A 26,983-nucleotide genomic window follows, 5' to 3' on the forward strand; every position below is an offset into this window, starting at 1 on the left:
GTGATCCTAGTAAAAGGCTCTACCCAAGTTGTTGGCCATTTATTTAGAACATGAATTCTCGTATACAAATTATTTAGATCTATCAAAACACAGAAAAAGTTAGTGGAAATGATTTAGAGTTTTCCATTTTTCCAGTATATGAGCACAAGCGGAAAGTTAAAGTGGGATCCGGTATTCCAAGTAGAAAATAGTCAGTGCACATCCTCCCATTCTAGAGAAATGAAATCAAGAAACATTCACAAAGCCACTTCCCAGCTCTGTTCCCCTGAAGACCATGTCCAAATAAAAGCTCTTTCATTAAGCTTTCCAAAAAAGCCACCCTTTCCACCTCAGGGCTTCTAAAGCACTGATCATCATTCACTTTGTATTTATGATGTTTTCCCCTGCCCTGTAGTCATTTATGGACATCGCAACACCCCTCACTGGACCCTCAGGTCCTAAAATTAGGGACCAGCTGTTTTCCATGTTTGTGTTTCGTACAATGCCCATGATATTACCTGCTGCACCAAAGGTGTAGATAAACCTGAGATGAATGAGAGAATAAAGACAGTAAATCAATTTTGTTGAATTACAGGTATGAGGTAAGAGTTTTCAATTTCCTTTATCCAAACCACAAGGTAGCCTCCATTTCCAGAAAAATTATCCCGTCATAGAAAAGCAAAGAATGGCCCTGTGGACATGGATACTGAGAGGGAATAATTTATCTGCTCTTTACCCTAGGTAGACAGAGTAGGGAGGTGGCTGAGAGCATGTGTGAACCGTGTGTGTAAAGCACTTAAGGAACTCATGCTTTAGTTTCCTATTCTATAATTGTGGGCAAAATTTCTGTCAACCTTATAGGGCTGTGGTGAAACCTAAATTAATTAATATGTGTAAAAGCATCTAGTGTAGGGCACATGGTAAATATTCAGTTAATGGTATTTAATCTTTTTAATCCTTTCTTTCTGCCTTACAAAGACAAAGGACACTGGGAGTTTGTTTTTCAGAAACATTTGGTTCCAGAAAATAAAACCAGAGCAGGAAGTATATGGTAAATATTAAGGTGCATGCTTGACACGAGTTCCAAATACATGTTGTGTACTTACGTGAGAGGAATTGGATAACAAGAGCGGATAGGTAGAATATCTGGAAGAAGACTTCTCAGCATTATAGGTTTCCACTCGGGTTCTGCCACTTGTCAGTTGTTTGAACTTGGATATCTATGCTAACGGACCACTCGGGGAGAACAAACCCCAATGTTTTTTTATCCCATTGGACAGAAAGAGGAGGTCTTCTGTTTGAGTTGCCACCTGAAGATAAATAACGGGCCCCTAATCGATGGAGCACAGGATTGTGGCATCTGAGAATTCAAATATCAGGTGTCCATCGAAAGGAGCTTGGACAATTATAATTACATATAACAGCCAATAAAAAAAAAAGGTCCAAACTGTGTGTTGTTTCTATTCCTAGCTGCTCAAAACTTTACTCCTGACTTAAGTGTATGGTTGATGAAAGGCAAGAAAAGAAGGTAAGTTGCCTTTAAACGTGACGTGACAATGAAATAACAATGTGGAAGCAAGAATCCAACAACAAAACATGCCTCAAAAGATGAAAAGATACATGGGGAAGATAGAGGTCAAACTATTATCTATGGTGGTAAAAACTACTGATTCTAAATGTATTCAATTGGACCACATGAAACTGAGAAATGTATAGGATCGTTGAATTGTTATGTTACACACCTGAAACTAGTGTAAATTATACTTGAATAAAAAAATTAAAACATAAAATAAAAATTGTCAATACCAGACAGTTTTTAACTTATAAAAATAACAACTTAAGGGGCGCCTGGGTGGCTCAGTCATTAAGCATCTGCCTTCGGCTCGGGTCATGGTCCCAGGGTCCTAGGATCGAGCTCCGCATCGGGCTCCCTGCTCTGCGGGAAGCCTACTTCCCCCTCTCCCTCTCCCCCCGCTTGTGTTCCCTCTCTTGCTGTGTCTCTCTCTGTCAAATAAATAAATAAAATCTTAAAAAAAATGACAACTTCATATGTTTCAAGGCAATGCCAATTAAGAGATCATCACTCTTTTGAAGAAGGAATGGCTCAGTGATATTTTGCATAGTTTATATGGGGAATTATAATGATGAAAGATTGTCATTTTTCTATTAGGTTTATATTGCTGGAACCAAGATATATGAAAGAGAAGGGAAATAAAAAGTGCACAGGCAGCGAAAAATCACAACTGAGCTCCCTTTTATAGGGGTAAAAAGGTAGAAAAATTGGACTAGAGGTAAGAATGGTGTCACAACGAAGAAAATCTTATCTATGTATAAAAGGTTAATTTAAGTCTGTGCATTCAAAAAGGGCTTCTAGATATGCCCTGTAAAGTCTCCCACTGACTTTGAGCAAAGCCCTTGTTAGGCTACCAAACCCTAGAGTTGCATGTCCCTATCTTCTCTGTTATAATCCATCATTGTGCAGTGGAAGTGCCAGGAATCGCTGTGGACTTGGGAAGGGGAGAAGTGCCTTCTGCTAGCAGTCTATGCAGGGCAAGTAAACAGGAAAGACTTTATAAAATAAGTATCTCCTGAACTTTATGAGGCAGACATGTCACAGGTCCTACAGTTTCATGCTCTCAGCTGAACAGGTGAGGTGGAAAAACACTGAAGATAGGAGATTCTGATTATAATCCCAATAAAGAGCAAGGTCTATAATGAAATCAAGAACCTATGATAGATTTCAAAGTAAAAAGACTTAGTAACAGAACACAGTTGGCAGATAACATTTAGGAAACATGAAAAGGTAAGACCAGGGATGTTCGCCTAGGGGATGAGCAAAAAATGTGTAACAGGGTATTTGTAAAGGGAAATATACAGAAAATAATAGTTAAAATGTTGGCATTTTCAATTTAAAAGGGTAGAGGTACATCCAAGGAGAAGTGTTATAAACAGGATTACAATTTAGGAGTCCTCTGTACAGAAAAAGTACTGGGCTGGAAAGTCAGTCTTTTTCTGCTTTGTCAACTCCCACAAACTAATGGTATCTGCCTTGAGCCTTAGATTGAGAAGGAGTCCAAATCCATGGCTGGCCTCAGCAGGGAAGTCTCCATGGTCAGTCAGCAATGTCAATCATTAAGTTTGGAGGCGAGAGTGACATCAAGGACCAGCCACCTGCCCTCACAAAAGATGGTGCTAAGCTACTTGGACATGGAGGTAGAATGAGAGATCTGCATGATGAGCACAGAGCCTCAGCTTTGCCCAAAGCTGAGTATGAGAGGGAACTGAGCAAGGCCATAAACAGAAATTTGGGAAGAAATTCAGGCAGGTCCAGAATCATAGAAACCAAGGGAGAAGAGAAGGCCATAAAGGAGGTACAGTCAACACAATCACATTCTGCAAAGCAGGAAGAAGAATGAGGCTGAGAACAACCCGTAGACCGGGCAGTGACAAGTTCCTGTGTGCCTTGGGAAAGACTGTATCATTTCAGGGAATGATGAAGTGAACCCTGTGAGGAATTAGTCAATTTTTATGTACCACATCCTTAAGGAATTATTAAGTCACCTCTCAGCCTCCACTTTTTGGGATAACTCATTACTGTATATCATTAAAGCCAGATCATAAGTTTGGATAACACAAACCTTAGTGGGGGGAAAGTACTGTAAAGTTTACTTTTGGGGCACCTGGGTGGCTCAGTCATTAAGCATCTGCCTTCAGCTCAGGTCAGGATCCCAGGGTCCTGGATCGAGTCCTGCATCAGGCTCCCTGCTCAGCAGGAAGGCTGCTTCTTCCTCTCCCGCTCCCGCTGCTTGTGTTCCCTCTTTTGCTGTCTCTCTCTCTGTGTCAAAAAATTAAAAAAAATCTTAAAAAAAAAAAGAGAGAGATACAGAAATCCTCAAAAAAAAAAAGTACTCTAAGGTTTACTTTTTAAAAATTGAATAAGGGTGATTTCTAATCTTGTTTTAAAATTATGGTTAGAGCTCACATGAATGCAATTTTAAGATATGCTATTATTAATTTTTATTGTAAAACCTAACTTAAATTTACATCAAATTAAGAAAACCTTATAGAAGAAATTTCTTAAAACAGAGTCACCATTACACAGAATCTGACATGTGTTCTTAAAGTATTTAATTAATGCATCTCAATACCCCCTCTACCCTAGGTGGACAGAGTAGGGAGGTTGCTGAAAGCATGTTTGAATTGGGTGCAAGGTATATACCTACTCCATGCTTTAGTTGCCTCTTCCATAAATTGTGGACAAAAAGTAAAAAGAAAAGAATATGTCTAGTAAGATATTCAGGTCCCCCATCTGTCTGACTTACAAAGGCACCTGGCAAAAAAGAAGCCATTCTAGAAAAGAAGCCCTCGTTTCCTCTACCGTGAGGCTGAGATGTCTGTTGAGATACCCTCATTAAAGGAAGAAATGGCACTTGCCAGTGCGCTCTGGCCCTTTAAGACCCTGACAGTCTGATTCACTAGGCACCATGGAAACAAGACAGCTGGCAGCACCCAAGACACTGGCAGTTGGACAAGTAATGGAGGACAAATGGGACCTCAAGGACAGGTAAAAGCAAGAAGCACTTGAAGAAGAAAAGAAATGTCAAGATGACCTGGAGGTAAGAAAAAGAGATTGGTAAGAAGAGTAAGTGAAAATTAACAGAATTTATTATTTGATACCCACAACAACAACAAAAGGAAGGGAAAAGGGCTATTTCTGACATTTGTCGATAGGGAAAAAACCCCAAAGAATCAAAATTAGGTACTCCAAAAATCGACTGTTATTAGACAAGCCACAGTAATAACTTTTCATATCCTGAGTAAAGATGAAGTAAGCCAATTAGGACTTAAGAATTCCCCAGATTTTTTTTTTTTAATTTACTGACCAGTTAAATTTTTTTTAATGGAGAATTACCATAAAATACCACTTTTTTTTTTAATTGACGAATCAAGGACAATCTGTAATTGCCATTACATATATGAAAAGACATTTTAACATGATACCAATGCTCCGGTGAGTGAATGTCAGATACATTCCTGTGTGTGTGTATGTGTGTGTGTGCACGTGCATGTGCATAAGAGCACACGCATGATTCAGGAAAAGGGAAAAAATTTAATATAAGTTGAAGGAGAAAATAATAATGCAAACAAAAACAGAGTTAACTTGCTCTAGATTACGTTCTTTCTTCTCCCCACTCACCAGTGTACTAGAGTTCTTTCCTATGATGTAAATGTTATTTCACTGTAAACTTTTAAACAATCTCTATAATTTACATCTTGTTTTAACATTCTCTTTTGTTTCAAAGATGGTATTGTCGATAATACTGGGAAGGGATTTTGCTATTCACTAGCATTTGACAAATAAACTTTTTTTTTTTTTTTGTGAGAAGAAATAAAAGAGTTCACCACTGAAGAGGTATCCCGATAATGTAAACACTGTGCTAGGCTAAAAACTGGGATCATCTGCAAGAACAAATAGGACCCATCATGACATTCCCAGGCCATATGGGAAAGACCAACAAAAGGACTTTTCCAGTGGAATCTCCTCTAATGCCACAAATTCCACGTGGCAATTACTTTCATCTTCAGGAAGAGAAGCAAAGACTACAGCTAAAGAAATTCCTTCTTCATAGGATGTTTCTAGTGGCCGATATAACAGCAAACACAGAAAAAAAAGATATTGCTGACTACTATGAACAAGCATTCCAGTCGATTTTAAAACATCACCTAGGAGAAGCAGTGACAGGGTTTCTGCTGGTATATCCTACTTCTATTCTGCATATCCTTGAGAGTTCCAATGGTACGCTTTACCGAATTCTTCTAGATTATCTTAACCATCAAAAGAGTGAAGCAGAGTTTTTTATCCAAGGGATGAAAATTATCGTTGTGTCCCATAACATCCCAACTAGGCTCTTCATGCAATGGCATGTTTCAGTGATAAAAGTTCCAGTCATGTATCTCGATGATGTGACACAGACACAGTCCACCAAAGAGGTCATCACAGAGTTTCTCACTCAGACCCATAAGCTAGCACTCCATCTTTTAAAGACGGTTAAAGTGGGCGCTAAAGGACCAGGGGATAACTTGCACCAACTTGCACCTGAACTGCTCATCCCAGAACAAATAATAAAGTACTTGTGCAAATCTGAAGAGTTCATGGATCCAGAAACTTTCCTAAACATATACAACAAACCCATACATGTCACTTTGGATTCCGAGGTGATATGGCCTACTCCTACCTATTTCTAAGATTGAGAGAGATGTGGTGGATAGGGTGCAATCTCTCAAGGAATCAGTGCTACTTAAAGAAAAGAACAGGATTTCTAAAGTAACTCTTCTCTTGAAAAAAGAAAGCACCAGAATGCCACAATATACACAAGGTAATATATTAATCTTTACAGAGCATGTTGAGCTAAACTTGAAAATTAATGTTTATTCTGATACTAAGTTCAACGTGTTATTTTAATGGGTGGAGGGGGTTAATGAGTTAATAATTTTACAAATGTTAATATCATTTTGACGAAATGGCTTGTTTTTTTTAAGAAAAGTATAGATAATAAAGGACAAATTCCGATTCTCATTCATTCTTTCTTTTTAAGATTTTATCTATTTATTTGAAAGAGAGAGAGCGAGCGAGCGCACACAAGCAGGGGGATCAGGAGATGGAGAAGCAGACTCCCCACTGGGCAGGGAGCCTGACGTGGGGCTTGATGCCAGAACCCTGGGATCAAGACCTAAGCTGAAGGCAGATGCTTAACCAACTGAGCTACCCAGGTGCCCATCACTCATTCTTTCAACAGTAAATGAACAATAGCCACCACACAGAATCAAATTTCAGGAAACACCATTTTGTTCTCAGAATATAAAATTTAGAGGAAAAACACCATCATTGAGTTGCTTGCAACCTACATTTAGAGGCAAGTATGTGTAAAAGTAAATATGATATGATATGGTATGAGCATTATTATAGTTAGCACTATGTAGGAAACACTTGAAGGACTAAGCTCTGTGAGATATGATTCCTGAATTCAGAACACAAAACCTCAACTTTGAAAACAGTGCCAAAGCTCATATATTCTGAACTATATAATCAAGAATTCTGAGGCTATTATAAAGCTGAAGAACACAGTAGCTTTTTGAAACAACCAGAAAATACATTGTCAGAAGGCACTGTATTCTTTCATGCAAAATCATTTTTTGAGCATCCTTCACATGACAGACATTTGCCAGATGTTAGGGATAGAAAACATGATTCTTGCTCACTTGTAAAACATTTATAAACGATCCCACAAAAGATATACAAATTGTTTTTTTTTTCCAATTTACTTCCTATAAAGCAATTAATGACATGCAATTTCTATATGACCTATTTTAAGTTGTTCTCTCCCTTCCTTCACCCAGGATCAATGCCCTTATTTAAAATATTTAAGTATTTTTAATTATTTTAAATAGTATAATTTATTTAAAATTATTTAAAATATTATTTATTATTATTTAGAATAGTATAATTTGTTTATTTAAAAAAGTATAATTTGTTTAAACTATTAAATGGCATTAATATCTTGATGGCTTCAGTGACATTTATCCAAAATTATTTCAATATCTCATGAAACAGATTTAGTAGAAGAAATACTGTGTTCCATTTTATTTTTTTTTAATATTATTTGATTTTCAGTCTCTTTAGGGGAAAAAAAGCAATCTCAGCATACCACTCAAATTTGTCATATGCAGATAATTTGTCATCACTTGTTCCATATCAGAATCAAATTTCAGGAAAGACTGCTTCTATTTTTAAATTTTGTAATACAGATTTAGATACAGAATGGCATTTTTCACTCTTAGCTGAACTTGAAGTTCTGTTCATTTAAATTTAGTAACAGAAAGAGTATATTTTAGATTAAACATGAAGTAATTCTTCTGGTTAAGAAAGAGTATATAACTTACAAACATTTTATCAATTTAGCAAATATTAAACACCTCGCATTCATCAGTAATGTGCTATTTACTCTGAAATGTGAAAAAGACACAGGCATCCACACTTTGAGAATAAGTGTTCAGCAACAAAATGAGTGGAAGTAAAAAATGCTTTCCAGGCAAAAAAAAAAAAAAAAAGCCATAGAGAAAAGACTTGAAGAAGTAAGCCTTATCTAGGCTTGTGGATGTGAGGAGAGGTTGGGGAGGGCAGATGAGCATATTTACGAGAACAGAGAACAAGCAAAAATAGGAAGGAGAAAATGACCCATAAGTGTTCATTGAATTAGGTAAAATTCCTTTAGGAAGGTAAATTTTGTTTGTTTAGGAAGAGTATTTTCTAAAGTTAGCTAGTGAATAGAAGTGCAGTTTACAAATAAAATTGTATATTTATCTATATAAAAGTATGACGTATTTCCCCAAAATGGCCATGGCTAATATCGCATCCCACATGCTCTTCTTACAATGTGGCCTTAACATTCATACATATCATGGTGGCTTCTAAATCCCCACCCCTTGAAATCAAGCAGACCTTTGTAATTGCCTTGACCAAGAGAGTACAACAGAAGTGATCCCATGTGACCGCCACGGCTAGGTCATAAAAATGCTACACACTTTACCATGATCACTTCAATGCTAGCTAGCTCTTGGAACCTAAAAATACGCTGTGAGCAATCCAAGTGATTTTCCAGAGGACATCCCCAGCCGAGGTCCCAGCCAACAGCCAGGATCACCACTAGACATGTGAGTGAGTGAACCTTCCAGTGATTCCAGACTCTAGTCTTCCAGTCAACCCTGGATTTCAAGCCAGCCCAACTGACACTGTGCGGAATAGTAGAGACGGTGTGTTCCCACTGAGCCCTGTCCAAATTGCAGATCTGTGAATGAGATAAACGACTGTCGTTGATTTAAGCCCCTGTGTTTTAGGTGGGTGATTATGTATTAGTCTGGAACAATAATATATATGTAATAGGAGTAATCACATATATATATATATACATGCATGTAATTTCATATCATTTAGTTTTCATTCATCTATGCCACTAATATTTACTAAATACCTACTGGTAAATGTTTACTAGGGGGCCAAGCACCATGCTTGTCACTGGGGATGCAAGGACCCCCAGCTGAAAGGTGTGTATCTTCCTAGCATAGGCCTAGCACACTGCCTAGCATCGATCTTTTATTGGCCCGTAATACTTTCGTATCAGAAAGTATTATAGACCAATAAAATACTTTCTGATACGAAAGTATTATAGACCAATACAAAAAGCACTGATTGAAAATTAATTCACTAAGCCAAAGAAAAACATTAAAAATCAGAATCATGGGGCGCCTGGGTGGCTCAGTTGGTTAAGCGACTGCCTTCGGCTCAGGTCATGATCCTGGAGTCCCGGGATCGAGTCCCGCATCGGGCTCCCTGCTCGGCGGGGGGGTCTGCTTCTCCCTCTGACCCTCCTCCCTCTCATGCTCTCTGTCTCTCATTCTCTCTGTCTCAAATAAATAAATAAAATCTTAAAAAAAAAAATCAGAATCATTTTTGGAGGACGTTATAGGAAAGATCTCAATGATAATATTACCGATTTACTTAGCATACTGTTAATTTACATTTGAAGGATTCTTGAAGTGTCCATTGTGAAAATAACTGGAAAAGAAGAGCAAAGAGACTCTAAATAAATCAAACTACTTATGTAGTTATTTATCTGTTTTAGTGAGAACAGGAGAATGAGTTTATTCAAGTGGAAGTTACCCTTCCTACAAGTCACATTAGGGGGGTTTCTACTTATTTTTCAGCTACAATATCACTGCTGAAAACATTTTGCGACTTTTATGACAGATGAATGAAGAAGGTTTATAAATCAAAGGGAGTTTAAATATTTTAGCTCCCTCTAGTATTTTGACTCCCAAATAATATATACTCCAACTTGACTGGTGACCTTGATATTCAGTCTTCATTCATAAAAACATCTGCTGTTGTTGTTTTTTATTATTGCATTCACTCTCAAAGGAATATCTGCTGTCATCAAACATATTAAAAGAATGTGACACTGTTCTCTAAGGGGGAACACAAATATGTTTTCAGTAACAGTTGTATTATTGAGGTTCCTATATGGCTCACTAATATCATGTCTTTAAAAGGGAAGACACATAGTGTATGTTTATATATATTTGATAAAATGCAGAAATATTATAGTCAGACCTTACAAAGGTAATTTAATTTGATCAAGTCAAAAAAATGTGACTCATTAAAGCTTAGGAAGGCTCATAAGGTAATTCTCAACCCAATGAGAGTTATAGTTTCCTTACAATAAAACTTTCCATAAAGCTAGAGTACAGGGGCACCTGGGTGGCTCAGATGGTTAAGCGTCTGCCTTCGGCTCAGGTCATGATCTCAGGGTCCTGGGATCGAGCCCCACGTTAGGTTCCTTGCTCAGTGGGGAGCCTGCTTCTCCCTCTCCCTTTGCGTCTCCCTTGCTTGTGCTCTCTCTCACTATCTCTGTCACTATCTGTCTCTCTCTATCAAATAAATAAATAAAATCTTTTTAAAAAATTAAAAATAATAAAAGCTAAAGTACAGTTAACCCAAGCAGAAAATGAGTATTTTAATACCGAACATATAACATTCAGTGTTCTTATAACAATGAACATAGAACATACAACATATACATATCCAGTGGACATGCAACATTTAAACGGTGAGGCTGGTGCCATTCTAATTCTTGTATTTTGATATGGATATGCTCACAGAAGACTGACATGCCAAGGCTCTTATGTTCTTTTCAGAATAACCAAGGGCTTTCAGGAAGGTTATAGTTTTCATGAAGATTAACTAAAATAATGTTATTTGGAGGGAAAAATCCTCCCAGGGTGAATTTAAAATTTTTACTGTCTTCATCATAATTAAAGAGGCATGTGGATTCATTCATGGATAATCATTGCTTAATACAAATAGATTTTTATATTCAGTGACTTTATCGTAACTTTAGCGACACGAAACCACATTTCAATTCAGTTAAACCTACCTCTAGCAGTAGAATTCCCCCAGCTTCCACAAGGAAGTGGAAATGAGACAGCCTATCATCAACTTTGAGATTATTTCATACTGTAGAAAACAATTTAATGTAGAATTAGAGTTCTCCCTCTTGTGGCCAATTATGTAAATTTCCAGATTACCTGCTGATAGGACCCATGCAGTAAACACAGTACATAGTTTTTAAGAGAATATAAAGAGAACCCCCAAAAGCACTTTTCAAATGTCTGCTCTAATCTCCCTGTCTGGCAGATAAAGATTCTGAGACCCAAAGACATGAAGTGTTTTGCCAACAATGAAACCAAGAATCGATTAACACAAGTTTCCTATTTCCACTTGACTACTTTACATCATTAGTTGTGGTCATGGGTAGGGGGTCTGGATTTAATTCCGAGTAGTCTCTTCACTGTGGCACCATACCCCTCCTGTGCTCCAGCCCTCACGTAGTGCCTCCTCCGGATGTCCCCCTACATTTCCACAGGCATCTCCATCTCCATATGCTCTGTGTAGAATGCATCCCTTCCCAGCCACCACCCCTCCTTCAATCTGCTCCCCCACTTGCACTCCCTGTTACTAGAAAATGGACCATTCTCCACACAGTTGCCAAGTCAGAAACCTGAACATTGTCCCAATTTCCCCTCTTCCTTATTACACTGACAGCCAATCGATCCACCCATCTTCCCGCAGAAAGTGTTTCTAGTTGTCTGGCCTTGTTTTTGTGCTCTCCTTAGGGATCTCCCTCACTCCCATCTCCTCTTTCTCCTGCTGATCTATATAGTATTTCTATCAGTGTTAAAAGCAGTGTGGCACAGGTTTACGAGAGCCCCCCCTGGGGACCCCTGGGTGGTGCAGTGGGTGAAGCCTCTGACTCCCGGTTTCCACTCAGGTCCTGATCTCAGGGTCCTGAGATCAATCCCAGTCTTGGGCTCTGCGTGCTCAGCAGGAGCCCACTTGGGACTCTCTCTCCCTCTCCCTCTGCAACCTCCCTCACTTGCTCTCTCTCAAATAAATAAATCTTAAATTTAAAAAAAGAGAGCGCACCACCTCTGGTATCCAACTGCTGTGTTGAAACCTGGCTCAAGAACTTGGAGAGCCACATTTCATTTCTTCACCTCTAGACACCTTAGACTCCTCACCTACAAAGGGAGCATGATAACAGTATCTACATTATAAGATTGATTATAATCAATAATATATTGATTATATCAATATATTGATATATCAATATCAATACTCCCGGCATATAGTAAGCACTCAACAAATGTCATTCCTCCCATCAAAATACTTCAATGGCTTCTATTTCACCTCCAGGATAAAAAACAAAATTCCATCATGATCTGCAAAGCTTTGACTTCCAATATTCCTCCACTCCATCTTTATCCTCTTTCCTCTCACTTCTCTTAGCAAAATTCTGCTTATTGATCAAATTATATTTCCTCTGTGAAGGCTGGCAAACTCAAGAAACCTGCATTGTATGTGGTACTCAACCACATTCTAGCAATTCTTCTATTGTAAGGCTGTTGTCTATTTTCACACTCCTTTCCCCGCCAGTGACTTGTAAGCTATTACTCTGGGATTTGGGGTATTCAGATCTTCAGTGTCTCATTTTTAAAAAGAGGCTGTTAAAATATCTCTAAGAATTTTCCCATAAAGTTAACTTTACTTCCATCAAAATGGTTGTGAAATGTCAATATATTAAATGTTCCTATGTAATTGATCAGGTTTTGGTCATTGTCCATGGAGCTCTTTAAAATAGCAAGTGAAAATACAACAGTTGTACCTTATCTGAAGTTTTCTGTTTTACCCACATATTAATTTCTTCCACTTTAATTTGGAAGGATACTAAAAAGACCTTCTGGAAGTGATTCAGCAGAACTTTTATATTTATGTATTACTATTCACGGAGCCAAGTATAGGAACTCATTCCCAATTCATTGGATTAAAAATAAAAATACTCTTTCCTATTGGAGCATCTGAGCAAGCTACTAGTAAGGTATACAACCTTTATTCCATATTTTAAAGATGTTTACTTTATGTTCTTCAAATCCTTATTTTACCTGCCACACTCACCTGTTATTTGAGAGATATGTGCTTAATAAGGCTAATATTTATTATGTATCTCTTCTTAGGTTATTATAAAAGTGAAAATTTGCTTCCATTTTAATTATGCATTTCACATTTCTAATCTCGTTCTAAAGTACTAAGCCATTTTTAAAAATACTATTTATAAAAGAGTGCATTAAATGTAAAGCCTTGATTTATTGAGGAAAAAATAAATGTCTGAATACTGAACACAGTTACATTTTACCAAAATGCATTCTAGTGTAATGACATCCTGAGGGATCTCTCCCACTCATGTCTCACTTTCCTCCTCTCTCTCTTGTTTTTACTAGACTCAGTTTATACTAGACTTTGCTTTTTGAAAGCACAAATAATAAACTACTCTACAAGGTTTATTTCATCATAGATAAAACCACACACCTTGTAGTATTTTGATTCACCAATTCCTCACTTTCTATCCTCTATAGTGACAATTCTTGAGCACATAACTCTGTTCCAGACAAAATCAAAATGACAAAATGAAAAGAATATTGAAGTGAGATGACTGACTTTTGTTATGTACTCCATTACCAACTCATTATGTGGCCCCAAACAAGTAATTTTTTTCTTTTGGGGTCTCTGTTCATCTACATCATAGAACCTCTGAGCATTATAAAGAAGTCCATGAAGCCCTTGAACTGTATCCAAAAATGTGTCTCAAAAGAAAGACACGTTGTCTTAGAATCAGGTAGGAGGACAGGATTAAGATGTTTGTATTAAAATTTTGAGGGGCTCCTAGGTGGCTCAGTTGGTTGGGCGTCTGCCTTCAGCTTGGGTCATGATCCCAGGGTTCTGGAATAGAGCGCTGCATCATGCTCTCTGCTCAGTGGGGAGCCTGCTTCTCCCTCTCCCTCTGCCTGCCACTCTGCCTACTTGTGCTCTCTATCAAGTAAATAAATAAAATCTTTAATAAAATAAAACGTTGAAGGCTGATGTCTGAATGAATGAATGTCTGAATTCATCTACCCTATCAGAAAGTATCTGTGGGCAATACCAACATTTTCCTTTAAAAAGTCCATCCTGGATGCATTCATTTTAGTGCAAAGATGAATGGGAAACCAAAAAGCCAGAAAACTATATATTAGATTATGATATCTAAACAGCATGTTTGGTAGCACTGTAAAGTCAGGAGAAACAGGGAAGAGAGGGACATTTTTCTTTAAGGCTGATGGGAAGCCATTGAAGATTTTAAGCAGGGCATAATCAGACTGGTTTGGCTATTGAGTGGAGAAGGGACCGGCAGGGGACATGTTGGTGCAGATACGCTCCTTAGGAAGTTGTTACAAGTCTTCTGGCAAGGGGTGATAATAGATAGAACCAGATTAATAACTGTGAAAATGGATGTAAGGGGACCAATTTGAAAGATAATCAAGAAGTAAATAAACATAGGTTATGAGGGAGAGAAAAGTGTCAAACATTTTAGATTTCTAGTTTTTACAACAAGATGGTACCATTCCTGAGGTAGGAAATATATAAGGAGTATAGAGTTTGTAAAGGAAAATGGGCTTTCAATTACTGATATATGACAGCTACGTCAGGTTGGAATAATTTTTGATACTTCCATCACTAATACCTTTAGAGGAGGTATAGGGAACATGCAACATACTAAATCTCATACTTTGTTGAAATGGCTAAGTACTAATACTACACATTTTCTGATATGAGTAAGTAACTTCCAGGAAACGCAAAACACTTTGATAAGTTAGAATAAATTAAGCTAAAGGAGAAAATGTCCCAACGATAATCCTGAGTCTGATATTCACCATCACAGCTCCCCTTAACATTGTATCTGCATTCAGTGGAGCCAAATATAAAATCAGCAACACTTACTGAGCTCAGTTCCTTCCATTAGTCAAATAAAAGTCATTCAAAACATTACTAATTATTTACTGAGTGCCACATACATTTACTGAAGGTCATGCCATTGTCATTTATTGGTATGTAGTCATGTGTTAAGGGGGCAAACACATAAAAGCCTCCATAGGGCCCTTCCCAAATTCATTGATACATTATTTATTCCATTTGCAATAAAAATTTAGGTAAAAAGGTGTCCTTCGGCATTCTATTGAAGTGTTTTGCCCTCTGTTTCTCTCAGCTGGTTGTAGTACAACATGACACACCTTGAATTTTATTCTCTTTCTGAATTTAATCATTCAGCAAGTGTGAACTGAAAAACTGTGTCAAATGCTTTATCAGGCATGGGGGCTTGGGGGTACAATGCAATCATGAGCAAATAGGTATAATTTCTACCTTACAGAGTATGCAGTCTCTATCTCCCTCTACTCCAGACACATAAAAAAAAGTAAACAGTTATAATTATGGTAATTATATTAATATATTATATGATAATGTATATTTACAATTACTGTAATCATCTTGGGGATACAAGTAGCAATGGCTTCCTAAATTTACCTCGTGTAGAGGATTAGGGGATGCCTCTGAGGGAAGAAAGATACAAGGATTTCTGGAAGTTGCATAGGACTGAGCCAAAATAAAAGGCAAGGAGTAGGAGGGGAGTGTTCCTGGTGGAGGATATATTTATGTATACTTGATCAGAGGGATGTGCTAACACCCAAAGGCAAGAAGAGCCATACTGTGTTGAGAGATGTGAAAGAATATCAATAAGGCAGGACTTGAAAAACAAATGGAATCGTAAGAGATGAGATTGGATAGCTAGGCATGGGACCAGATTACACAGACACTTAGAGCTGCATAAGCACCATGACTTCATCTCAAGTGAAATGAGACACAGTTTTGTTTTAGTCAGAGAAATGCCATGATTAGATATGCATTATAGAAGAACCAGTTTGAATTGTGAGAAAAGATGAGAAGGGTACTTGGTAACGAGACTGGACAGAGTCACCAGTTAGGAGGTTATCACAATAATCAGGGAACGAGATGATAGGATGTCTGTACAATGATAATGACAAGAACAGAAGGCGCGTGCCATTCCCGAAGACAGACAATACTGGAAGAACAGTAGCTTGGGGACGTGCAGGCAGTAAGAGGAAGTTTTCCATTTGAACATGCTGAATGTGAGGTGTCTGCGAGTCATCAATGTTGAACCCTCCAGTAGAGCTTTGGATATATTCTCTGAAGTGCTGGAGATGGGTCTGGTAGAGATAGAGAATGGACAACATCACAGATGATGACTGAAGATTCAGGAGTGATCGTCTCACCCAGCACAAGCTGATAGTGAAGAGAGAAGACAGTTTACCTCAGAACCCTGAGGAATGCTACGGGAAGAACAGGGACTCACAAAGAAGTCGAAGAAGACATTATTTAAATCACCCAGAAGCAGAGAAAAAGAAGCAGATCAGGCAGTGACGTGGAAGCCAAAGGAACAATTTCTTTTAAAAGAGAGTACTCAACAGTATCAATTGTTGTCTCAAAGTCAAGTAAGAAAAGGAATAAAAAGGAGATTGAATGACAATGAGATCATTGGTAACTTGGAAAGAGTGACTTACGTAGTATATTGGAGACAGAAGCAGGATCCAGTAGGTTGAGGAGTGAAGGTTAAGTGAGGAAAGAGAACAAAGTATAAAGAACATTTCTACAAGTTCGGCTGTTGAGTTAGTTCTTAGTGAATTTGCAGAGTCAGTTTGGGAATGCAAAGGGCCCTCTGGAGATGTTAAAATTTTTACTAAGAGGAATACCAGTAGTTTATTCTGGTTTCAAGAAAGGAATCTGTCCTCTTATGTGAGATTAAACATCCAATCATGGCCCAAGGGGAAAAGAGCTCTACCCAGTTTTGAATGGCAAAGATCTGGTCTTGTACCTTAAAGGTCCTCAAGTGACAGTTTGTGGACAGTTCTGGAAAAGAATGATTGCTCAATTAACATTTGTTTAGATAAATGCACTAATCTCTGGGAGAAATCTAGCTTTGCAGAAAGTGACTTTATAATATTCATGAGCTCTGGGTCTCCTGGGTGGATCAGTTGGTTAGGTGGCCATCTCTTGATTTCAGCTCAGGTTATGATCTCGGGTCCTGGGATCAAGCCTCACGTCAGGCTCCACCCTCAGTGGGGAGTCTGCTTCAAAATTCTCTCTCTCCCTTTGCCCCTTGTGCCACACATGCTCTCTCTCCCTCTCTCTCTAAAATAAATAAATAAATCTTTAAAAAAAAGAGTATCTATGAGCTCTAATGTTACAGCTCAGACTTTGGGTTATTCCATTGGTATTTCCATGGTCAAACTTTTACAGTTGATTGCAAATTATGCCATGTCCTTTATCTACTTTATGGATCAACCCCATCACATTTGTAAATTTTGCTCTGGCCATTATCCAGAGTGCTTTCTCCTTTGCCCAGTCAGGGCAAGCTAGGAAATTGCAAATTATAATCAAATCTCAATCTTCCAAACTAATGATTTTAAAGAGCAATAATGCATAATCTAAAATGATGGTGAATTCATGAACCATTTATCTCTGTAATGTATGTTCATTAAATTGACTATAAGTACATCCTATATGTCTTTCATAACAAAATTATAAAGCATTTCAACTGAAATGACTCAAGAGGACTTGCAAGCTTTTCCAATTCCTCTAGTCCTGCTTCCTACTACATCCTATTGTTTATATCACCTTTCATGTTTAGGTGACTCATTAAAATAAACTAACATACCATGTTTTTTTTTTTTAGGATGGGGGAGATAATAAGCAGCATTTCCTTATTATTGCCATTGTCCCTATAGCTATATTTCTCCATTTCTGTCTCTCTGAAAAGTTTCATTCACAGGAGTAAAGAGAATAATATAATGAACCTGTATATCCATCACCCACCTACAACAACAATCAGCATCTCTTTTTAAAATTTGCTCTTTGTTAAGTGATATGACTATGATCTCTCTGACATATTATAGACTAAGAAAGGACACAAATATGAGAACTAGGAGTTTCGGACACTGTCTATTGCAGCCTCATCCCTCGGTTACAAAAATGGACAGTTGAGGCTCAAAGCACAGCACTGAACGATGGTAAGGTGAGGACCAGACATCATCTATGCCTTGCTTATCTCTTTGGATAAAATCAAGACTACATCTCTACTGCCTTATTCTTGGCACAGAATATTTCCAAAAATTCACATGTTACTAAATCCTATTTTCCACCATCTTACAAACCACAAACTACAAGCAAAAACTTAGTGTTTTAAAGTCTGGCATATTAGGCCCATGATTATTGGGTTGATTTTTCAGGAGTGAGCAGCTGAGTGATGGAGCAAAGAAAGTCCTCACCTTGGTTGTTTCTCAACCAGGACATCATCCATGAATGTACTTCATATTTACCTTTTTTATGGGATGCTTTCAGGAATGCCACACACAAGGGGAGGTAATTACCGGTTTGACATTTTCACTTTTGATCTTCTTGTACAAGCAGCAAATGTTTTTGGATACTGAAAGATGTTTAGGGCTTTCAGATAATATTAAGTTGAAATGAGTGTAATGTTTTCCTGAAGAATCGTCTCGTCCATAAAAATTGCTTTGTGGGATAATTCTTCTGAGGGCCATTAACTCATGTCTGCTGCTAAGGATGTTGACTCAGGGCAGCGTGCCATGTCAGAGATATTGGAAACCCCAGCTTACAGGCAAGCACATTCCTAACAGAACTGCCACTTCTCTCTGGCACTACCTGGTTCTTCTTGCTAATATTAATCAAATGATAGTTGTATAAGCACAAACATAGTTTACAAAGGACAAGACAATGTTTCCCCCTTCATATCATAGAAGAGACACCAAAATACCTCTTTGATGAAGATAACTCCCAGTTGATTAACAGGAATAAAATCCTTGCATAAATAGAATTACATGTGCATATATGGAATAGAATTATAGGTTAGACATATTAGTATACACACACACACACACACACACACACGAGTATATACACAACTCTCTTAACCCAAACTAGAGCAACCAATTAAGATTTATAAAACTGCTCCCAATCAAGTGGGAGAACCAGGGATTTAACTATCATAGTTTAACAGTGCAGTACAAGAAAGTCCTTTTGTATAAATAATGGAGATCATTTCTCTACCAGTTACGTCCTCCCCACCTCCTCTCCGATTCCCATCTGAGAAGCTGCCGGTGCATCTTTCCCAGAGTGTCTCCTCCCATAGCTCCTGGTGTGGCCACAGACTGAGTGGCCCTGCCCCCCTCTCTCCCACCCAATCTCTCTCTCTCCCCCTGCACCATTACATGTGTGCACATGCTCACGCGCACACCCACACCCACACCCACACACACACACAGGCTGGACCAGTCATTATCTATCAGAGGCAGCAAGAACCCATTTGTAAAGCAGCAAATGGTGAATCTGAAATAAGAAACAGAGATGAAATATCTGGAAAGACCAGAGATAGTCTCCTCAACCCCAGATTGCATTTCCCAGCCCTGACTGAGGCCCTAACATTTTCTATCCATGAATCTTTCCACTAACCAATGCTTCTCTTTTGCTTAAGTTAGTTAAAGTGCTTTGGAGGCTTTTTTTTTTTTCTTTGAAGCAAACAAAAAATTTCTTAGCAGCCTGACATGGTTTTCAAAGCAACCTACTCACATGTAGTACAGAGTTCTAGATTTCATATTAGAAGATTCATGTTTGAATCTCTTATTTTCTGCTAGCTAACTGTGATGTTAGAAAAGTTATTAACCTCTCTGAGCCTCAGTTTTGTTGCCTGTAAACTGAATGAGCAGCCAATATGAAATGAGATAAATCATACATGAAAATAACCAGTAACCCAGTAAGCGCTTATTGAATTCATCAGAGTTTAGAGTATGCTCTGCAAGTTTGCAGTTTCCATAATGCAGTTATGACAATAAGCTTTGTGACAAGGACATAAGATGGTCTGAATTCTCACCAGCAGCCTAGGGAGACCTCAGGGATGTTAGGCCAATTAGTCAAGCTGCTGATACATAATGCTTCTGCAGCAAGGATCCAGTAGTCTAGAGATCTTCTAGAAAATCCCCTAGCAGGATAAAGCACAGGGTAAGTCCTTCAGCTGGCTTTTGCTCCTTCTCTTAATATCCTCTGGAAGAATCTGAGCTATACTTTGATAAATGCTTAAATGATGATTCAGACAACTGGACTCTGATCAGTTAATTAACTTTTATTAATATGTGTTATGAATACCCTGCTTATATTCTTCAATAATAATGTGAACATTAGAAAATCACTCACCACTGTAATTAAATGGTTTGATATACTTATGAAGGGATTTATTATTATTTTTAAAAACTCAAATTCTAAAAAGATGAAAATGGATTTATATCGGTTTTATGAGTTTTCTTTCTTATTATATGTTTCTGAGAAGAAATTGGTTGCTTAATCACATGTACCTGAAGGAATAAAGTAATAACACCATTATGCCTTGTCACCTGATGTACATAAATTGATTTTTAATATTCATACTTATGAGAATTAGTGTAAGATAAAGTAAGAAAAAGTACTAATAATAAAGGAAGCAAATAAACATTTTTATTTCCTCCTATGAGGTGAGATAATTTGGGGTTTTCACCTTGAATAATTACATTATTTACAATTTACATGAGATAAAAAATATGTAAAGTACCTGCTTCACTTTGGAAGTGTTATGCATTCATTGCGTCTTTGGGTTTTTGGAAGATGCCTTTATAGGCATTATTATTGCCAATAATAAGAGTTTTCACCATTAGTTTTTTACTAAAATCTGAATATTAGTTAATTACACGTACACATCAACCACTGTACATATGGATATTTTGCCAAAGTTCTACCTGTTAATTGTGCCATGTGTGCAGAAACACACATTTTACATTAACTTGAACTTTATATTTTCATTTCGACCCACCGTAAGCAACTAAGATTCGATGAATGAATAAAAGAATGACCAAGGGGACAGAGTTTGAGTGTCTACTACACTGCAGACCTGAATGAAGAAGACACAGATCCTATTGTCAGGAGACTCAAAGAAAGAGAGACAGATATGTGAACCAACAATTGAAATGGCATTAGGTGGTAATAAAGGAACGTGAAAATCATCCTGGTGGCACACAGAGAGAAGCATCAATTCTCCATGAAGTGGCCTCACACCTGCGCCTTGGAATCTGAAGGTCCTGGATCCAAGCCCAAGCTCTCTCTGCCATTCAGTGGTTGTAAAATGGGGAGCCTCATCTCATCTGCAAGATGGAAGACAGTAGTGCCTACATCTTAAAATCGTTTTAGAGATTAAATAAGATAATGTGTGAAAGGCTTGTTTCGGCCTAGTATGTCTGACATAAAATGAGTGCTTTTAACCTGTTACTGTGACTGTGAACTGAGAATTAGGGAGGTGTTTAGAACACCAGGGAAGCTTCTTGGAGCTATCCACAACAGTTACCAGTGGGAAAAAGAGAGGACAGAGCGTGCACAAATCTAATTCTAATCTAAATCTAATCACAAAACCTTCCTCAGCCTCTGAGTTACAAATCAAGGCAGGACTGGTGAGTGGCCACTGGTTCACTAATTTCACACTGTTAATGTGAACAACACACTCACACGCTCCTTGTTTAAAGGGCGCATCCCAGCCTTCACCTGCCCCAGCATTTTGATTCCATCCAAGCTACTCCAGGGACCTCAAATCTTCAGGGTAATCCCATTTAGAAATAACTGATGAGGGGCACCGAGGTGGCTCAGTCGTTAAGCGTCTGCATTCAGCTCAGGTCATGATCCCAGGGTCCTGGGATCAAGTCCCGCATTGGGCTCCCTGCTCAGCGGGAAACCAGCTTCTCCCTCTCCCCCTCCCCCTGCTTGTGTTCCCTCTCTCGCTGTCTCTCTCTCTGTCAAATAAGTAAATACAATCTTTTTTTTAAAAAAAGAAATAACTGATGAAGCTGAGCTCTGCAGGCCATTCTAGCTTGATTTTACTACAAGTAAGTAAATTGCCATATTTGACTTATAATTTAGCAGTCTTATTGTTCATCTTTATATTCTGGAATCAGGAGAAAGTGACACATATACACACACACAAAAGTACTTACTATTGATTACATTTAAATCAGCCACTTTGGTGGCCTTTGTCTAGGATATTCACAATTTTGAACCCCAATTTTTGAAAAATGAACCATAATCACAAAGATCAGCACTGTCCTCTTCTAGGACATTTGTCAGGCAGGTTTATTTGTACAGTGTGTTTTTCCCTTCTAGACTATAATTCCACTGAGGCAGACGACATGGGCACCTGATTTGCCTCGGTACCTCCACCAGCTCATACAATGCCAGACGCGGTTAATCAAGAAGCATTTTGTTTTCAGAAAAACGGAAAACGCTTGCTTTCTTTGGCAGGAGGCAGGAGTGGTGGAAGAGGTGCAGGGCAGGGGTAGACTGGAAAAAAATTTAGGAAGCAAAATGAGCGGACGTACCAATCTGATGAGGGATTAAAGGAAAACACTCTCAAGTTTCGAGCCTACAGTGTTGGATAAAGATGATGTCCCAGGGGTGCCTGGGTGGCTCAGTGGTTAAGCGTCTGCCTTCGGCTCAGGTCATGATCCCAGTGTCCTGGGATCGAGTCCCGCATCGGGCTCCCCGCTCAGCGGGAAGCCTGCTTCTCCCTCTCCCACTCCCCCTGCTTGTGTTCCCTCTCTCGCTGTTTATCTCTCCCTGTCAAATAAATAAGCAAAATCTTTAAAACAAAACAAAACAAAACTAGGCAGTCTGGGTGGCGCCTGGGTGGCTTAGTCATTAAGCGCCCGCCTTCGGCTCAGGTCGTGATCTCCGGGTCCTGGGATCCAGCCCCGCATCGGGCTCCCTGCTCAGCGGGAAGCCTGCTTCTCCCTCTCCCACTCCCCTTGCTTGTGTTCCCTCTCTCACTGTCTTTCTCTCTGTCAAATAAATAAATAAAAAATCTTAAAAAAATAAATAAATAAAGATGATGTCCCTAACCAAGGAAGAACACACTAGATGGAAGATTAATTCAATTTTAGAGATTATGTGTTTGAGAGGCCTATGAGAGAGAACAACCAGTGAATAACTACAGATGTATACGAACCTAAAATTCTGTAAGCAGAATAATGGCCCCTATCGATGCCCGTGATCAAATTCTCAGAACCTATAAATGCTATCTTACATGTCAAAAGGGACTTTGCAGATATGATTAAAACTAAGAACCTTGAGGGAAGGAGAGGATCCTGGATAGATAAGCTCAATCTAATCACAGGAGTCCTTTAAAGCAAAGGGTTTTTTCCTGCTGCAGAGAATCAGAGATAAGGTAGCAGGAGAAGAACTTGTTGGCTTTAAAAATGGAGATGGGTAGCCCTGAGCCAAGGAACATAGGCAAATTCTAAAAGCTGGAGGAGGCAAGGAAACAGATTTTGCCTTAAATCCTCCAGATAGGAAGACAGCCCTGCCTGTACCTTGATTTTAGTCCAGTGAGATCTCTGTGGGACTTACAGAGCTAAAGATTAATAAATGTGTTGTTTTAAGTCATTAAGTTTATGGTAATTTGTTAGAGCAATAGGAAACTATATACATTAGGTCTGGGTGGAACAGAAACATTTGGATCCATTCTTTGGATTTCTGTATAACAGATATAAAATAATTTCCTTCATGAGTTAATGCTCCTCCCTCCTAGTTTCTGCAATCTCAGAGCATGTGGTGTAAATGCAGTGCCGGGTATTTCTCTGTTTTTGATCAGTTCTACTCTCACCATTCCTACTCTCTTCTGCGACTGGAAGCCAGAAAGCTACAGCTGACCCTTGCACAACACAGGGCTTAGGGGTGCCGACCCCGTGCAGTCGAAAATCTATATAACTTTTGACTCCCCCAAACCGTAACGACTCCTAGTCCACTGTTGACCAGAAGCCTTACCGATAACATAAACAGTCAATTGACACATATTTTGTATGTTCTATGTATTATATACTGTATCCTTATAATAAAGTGAGCCAGAGAGAAGAAAATGTTATTAGTAAAATCATAAGGAAGACAACACACATTTATAGCACTGTACTGGATTTAGCAAAGCAAATAAATCTGTGTATACGTGGACCAGGCAGTTCAAACCTGTGCTCTTGGAGGGCCACCTGTACTCGCTGGAGATGTGTCAGTGGCGTATCCACAGAGCTCCTCGCCAACCGGTGTCTGGTTCAGTCTGCCAGTGGAAAGCACTGGTGGCAGAGTGCAAGTTAGAATAAGGAAAGAAGACACGATTTTCTTTCTTCCACTTCTGCCTGAAGCTGCCTGGGCATCTTCACACTCCTAGGTTCCGGTGGTGGTAGCAGCAGGCACCAGTCAACGGCTGGCCTGGGCGCTAGCCAGGGCAGGCACCAGCCACGTGAGCAGGGAGACCCACAGAGAGAGGGCCTGCAAACTTTTAGATGCCCACAGCGCAGATCCCTTCGGTGCTTTCAGAAGCAGCGACAGGACCACCAGAGTAAGGTTTCCAGGGTTTAGGGAATACCATTTCCCCTTTGCTCCTCCAGCCCCAGGGGCTAGAGTGACTTCCTACAATTACTAATCCCTGGGTAATAGCACCTTCCCCTATTCTCTCCCACAGGCTATTCAACACATTTGTAAAGAATTCCTTGCACTGTACACCCTCTGAAAAGCTACAAATGTTTTCTGTTATCCTGACTAGACACTGACACAAATGCTTTCTGCAACAATGATATACATGGATTGAGTACTTTCTATGTGTGCTAAAAGCAGAATGTATGTGTCTAAGAGTTTGCATCTACACACGGACCTTAATATTTGCTCACATGTATACCACACGCAATCCTTAGTCACATAGTATTTCCTCCTTTCAAATATTTTCCTGTAGTAGGTTTTTATGGGAAGAGAAAGTGATGGACGAAAAAACACCTGATTGGTTCATTAGAATTTCCAAAGGCAGAGAAAGATATTTAAACACAATAATGAGGCTGGATGCTTATCAGCATGGAGACAGCAACTTTAGATTAAATATCTATCCCTAATAGAAAAGAGGGGGAAAAGATTCCTTCCACAAGGCAGCAAGATCATAACAACAACTCATCTACTTAACTCGATTTGCTTTGACAAAAACAATAGGAAAATGTATCACCGTCATGAATTAAAGCTGCATCGGGAAAGTAGGGCACACTGAGCATTTTCATTACAGAAGTTGTGAAAACATGGGGCTGCTATTTGCAACAGCTGTGTTAACCACAAAGCTATCTGGCCTCCATGCCTATGCTTCCTTTCCCAAGAAGACACAACTCTAGTAAAGAGCAATCTGACAGGGTCATCCAAAAGAACAACGGTTTCAACAAGTTGACATTAAAGTGCCAAGTTCCCAGTCAGTGTGGAGAACATGTGAAGGGGTCAAGGACACCTGTTTGTGACAGAACAAGCCAACTGTTCTGGAGTAACTGTCGACTGCCTTTCACCATGCACTTACTAAGTGCCAGACACTGGGCTAAGCATGTGGTATTCTTTGGATCACTCACGTTTTACAATGGCCCTAGAAGACCGGTAATATTCCCAGTGAGCAAGCTGAGCATCAAAGTGGTGGAGCAGTCACACAGTTAGTTGGAGCTGGAGAGGGAGGTCAAACCAGGATGGGTCAGTTCAAGTCTAAAATCAACGTGGCTTAGCTACTCCTCTACACTGAATACAAGAAGGGAAAATGTCCTTGCTCCCACCTTAAACCTGCAGGGGTAGGAGGGATAAATGCATAAAATAAGACAAAATACAGGCATAAAGGACACAACAAAACCCTATACACAAAACAGTTTATATCTTAAAATGTGAAATAAATATAAAAACATGCAACTTTTGTCACCAACCAGCACTGGGAAGGACTTATCTTTTAGTGGGCACAGATGCATTTCAGAGATCTAAAGAAGTGATCATTGCATTGGGTCTTCAAAGTTATTATATTAATGGTCTCTAATACCTTTGATCAAACTTCCTTAACAGGAGTTTCTATAATTGATTGAAAACATTCTTTTTTTTTTATGTTATGTTAGTCACCATACAGTACATCATTAGTTTTCGATGTAGTGTTCCATCATTCATTGTTTGCATATAACATTCTTTAAAACTTCCATTTTCTTTGTTTCCTTGATGGAAATGTTATATACCTCTAAAGCAGGAAAACTCTCATTTGGCCAGACCACCCCAAATTACCCTAAGAGAGCAAAGAGGAGGATTTGGGGTGAACTTTAAATCGTATCATTCCTGTGTATTTATCTATGAAGTTATTTCTCAGTTTTTCTCTCCTTATAAGAAAGGGCCTAATTATAATGAATTTACTCCACTAGTAACTGAATTAATGATGACTCAAATTTGGTACTCTTCTATTTTCTTGTTTATAAGTCATTTCTGGTTTTGTGTGTAACAAAAACAAAAGCCATGGTTACCTACCTCATTTGGCACAACCCACAGAAAGTAATGAGAAGTTCTCATGTCTACTCCAGAGTATTTAATTCTGTAATGAGATTAAAAGTCACATTCTTGAGTGGGCTTTCAGCTCAGGGTTGCCAGAAACCATGACCCATGGCACAGTCGGGCCACTGCTCCTCCAGCAGGGACCCAACAAGCGGCAGATCCAGGGAGACTCCCCTTCCTCCCCGGGGAGGAGCAGCGCGGGATCGCACCACAGGGATCTGCTGGGTTTGGAGACTCCACACCCAGTTGGGTGCCAGAGATAGAAACGCTCAGTCACAGGCCAGGTGAGCACGGAGTGTGGCCGGAGACCGGGAGACGGGAGTGATTGCCTGTTTTTTCTGGAGGCTCACTGAGGAATGGGGCCCCGAATTAAGGGCTCCTCTGGGGCAGAGATTGGGAGGCCGCCATTTTAGCTTGCAGGGAACAAAAGCTCCTGAGAGCAAACCCAAGCAGATTACTTAGCCTGGACCGGCAAGGGCGGGGCAATTCCGCCTCTGGCAAAGACATTTGGGAACCACGGCAACAGGCCCCTCCCCCAGAAGATCAGTG

The 26,983-nt window shown here is 39.1% G+C and overlaps 1 protein-coding gene and 1 long non-coding RNA gene across 2 annotated transcripts in view; one reads left to right on the forward strand and one right to left on the reverse strand.

The window, feature by feature from the left end:
• Nucleotides 1-26,983, reverse strand: part of LOC145716580 (uncharacterized) — a 499,927-nt gene that overhangs the window by 76,716 nt on the left and 396,228 nt on the right. The window lies entirely within an intron of this gene.
• On the forward strand, nucleotides 5,464-6,225 carry TEX47 (testis expressed 47). Its single transcript, XM_006729601.2, has one exon. The coding sequence runs from the start codon at nucleotides 5,464-5,466 to the stop codon at nucleotides 6,223-6,225; it is 762 nt and encodes a 253-aa protein (XP_006729664.2).

The sequence above is a fragment of the Leptonychotes weddellii genome, chromosome 12 (assembly GCF_054177405.1).
Source record: "Leptonychotes weddellii isolate Sample4059 chromosome 12, ASM5417740v2, whole genome shotgun sequence".
NCBI lineage: Eukaryota > Metazoa > Chordata > Mammalia > Carnivora > Phocidae > Leptonychotes > Leptonychotes weddellii.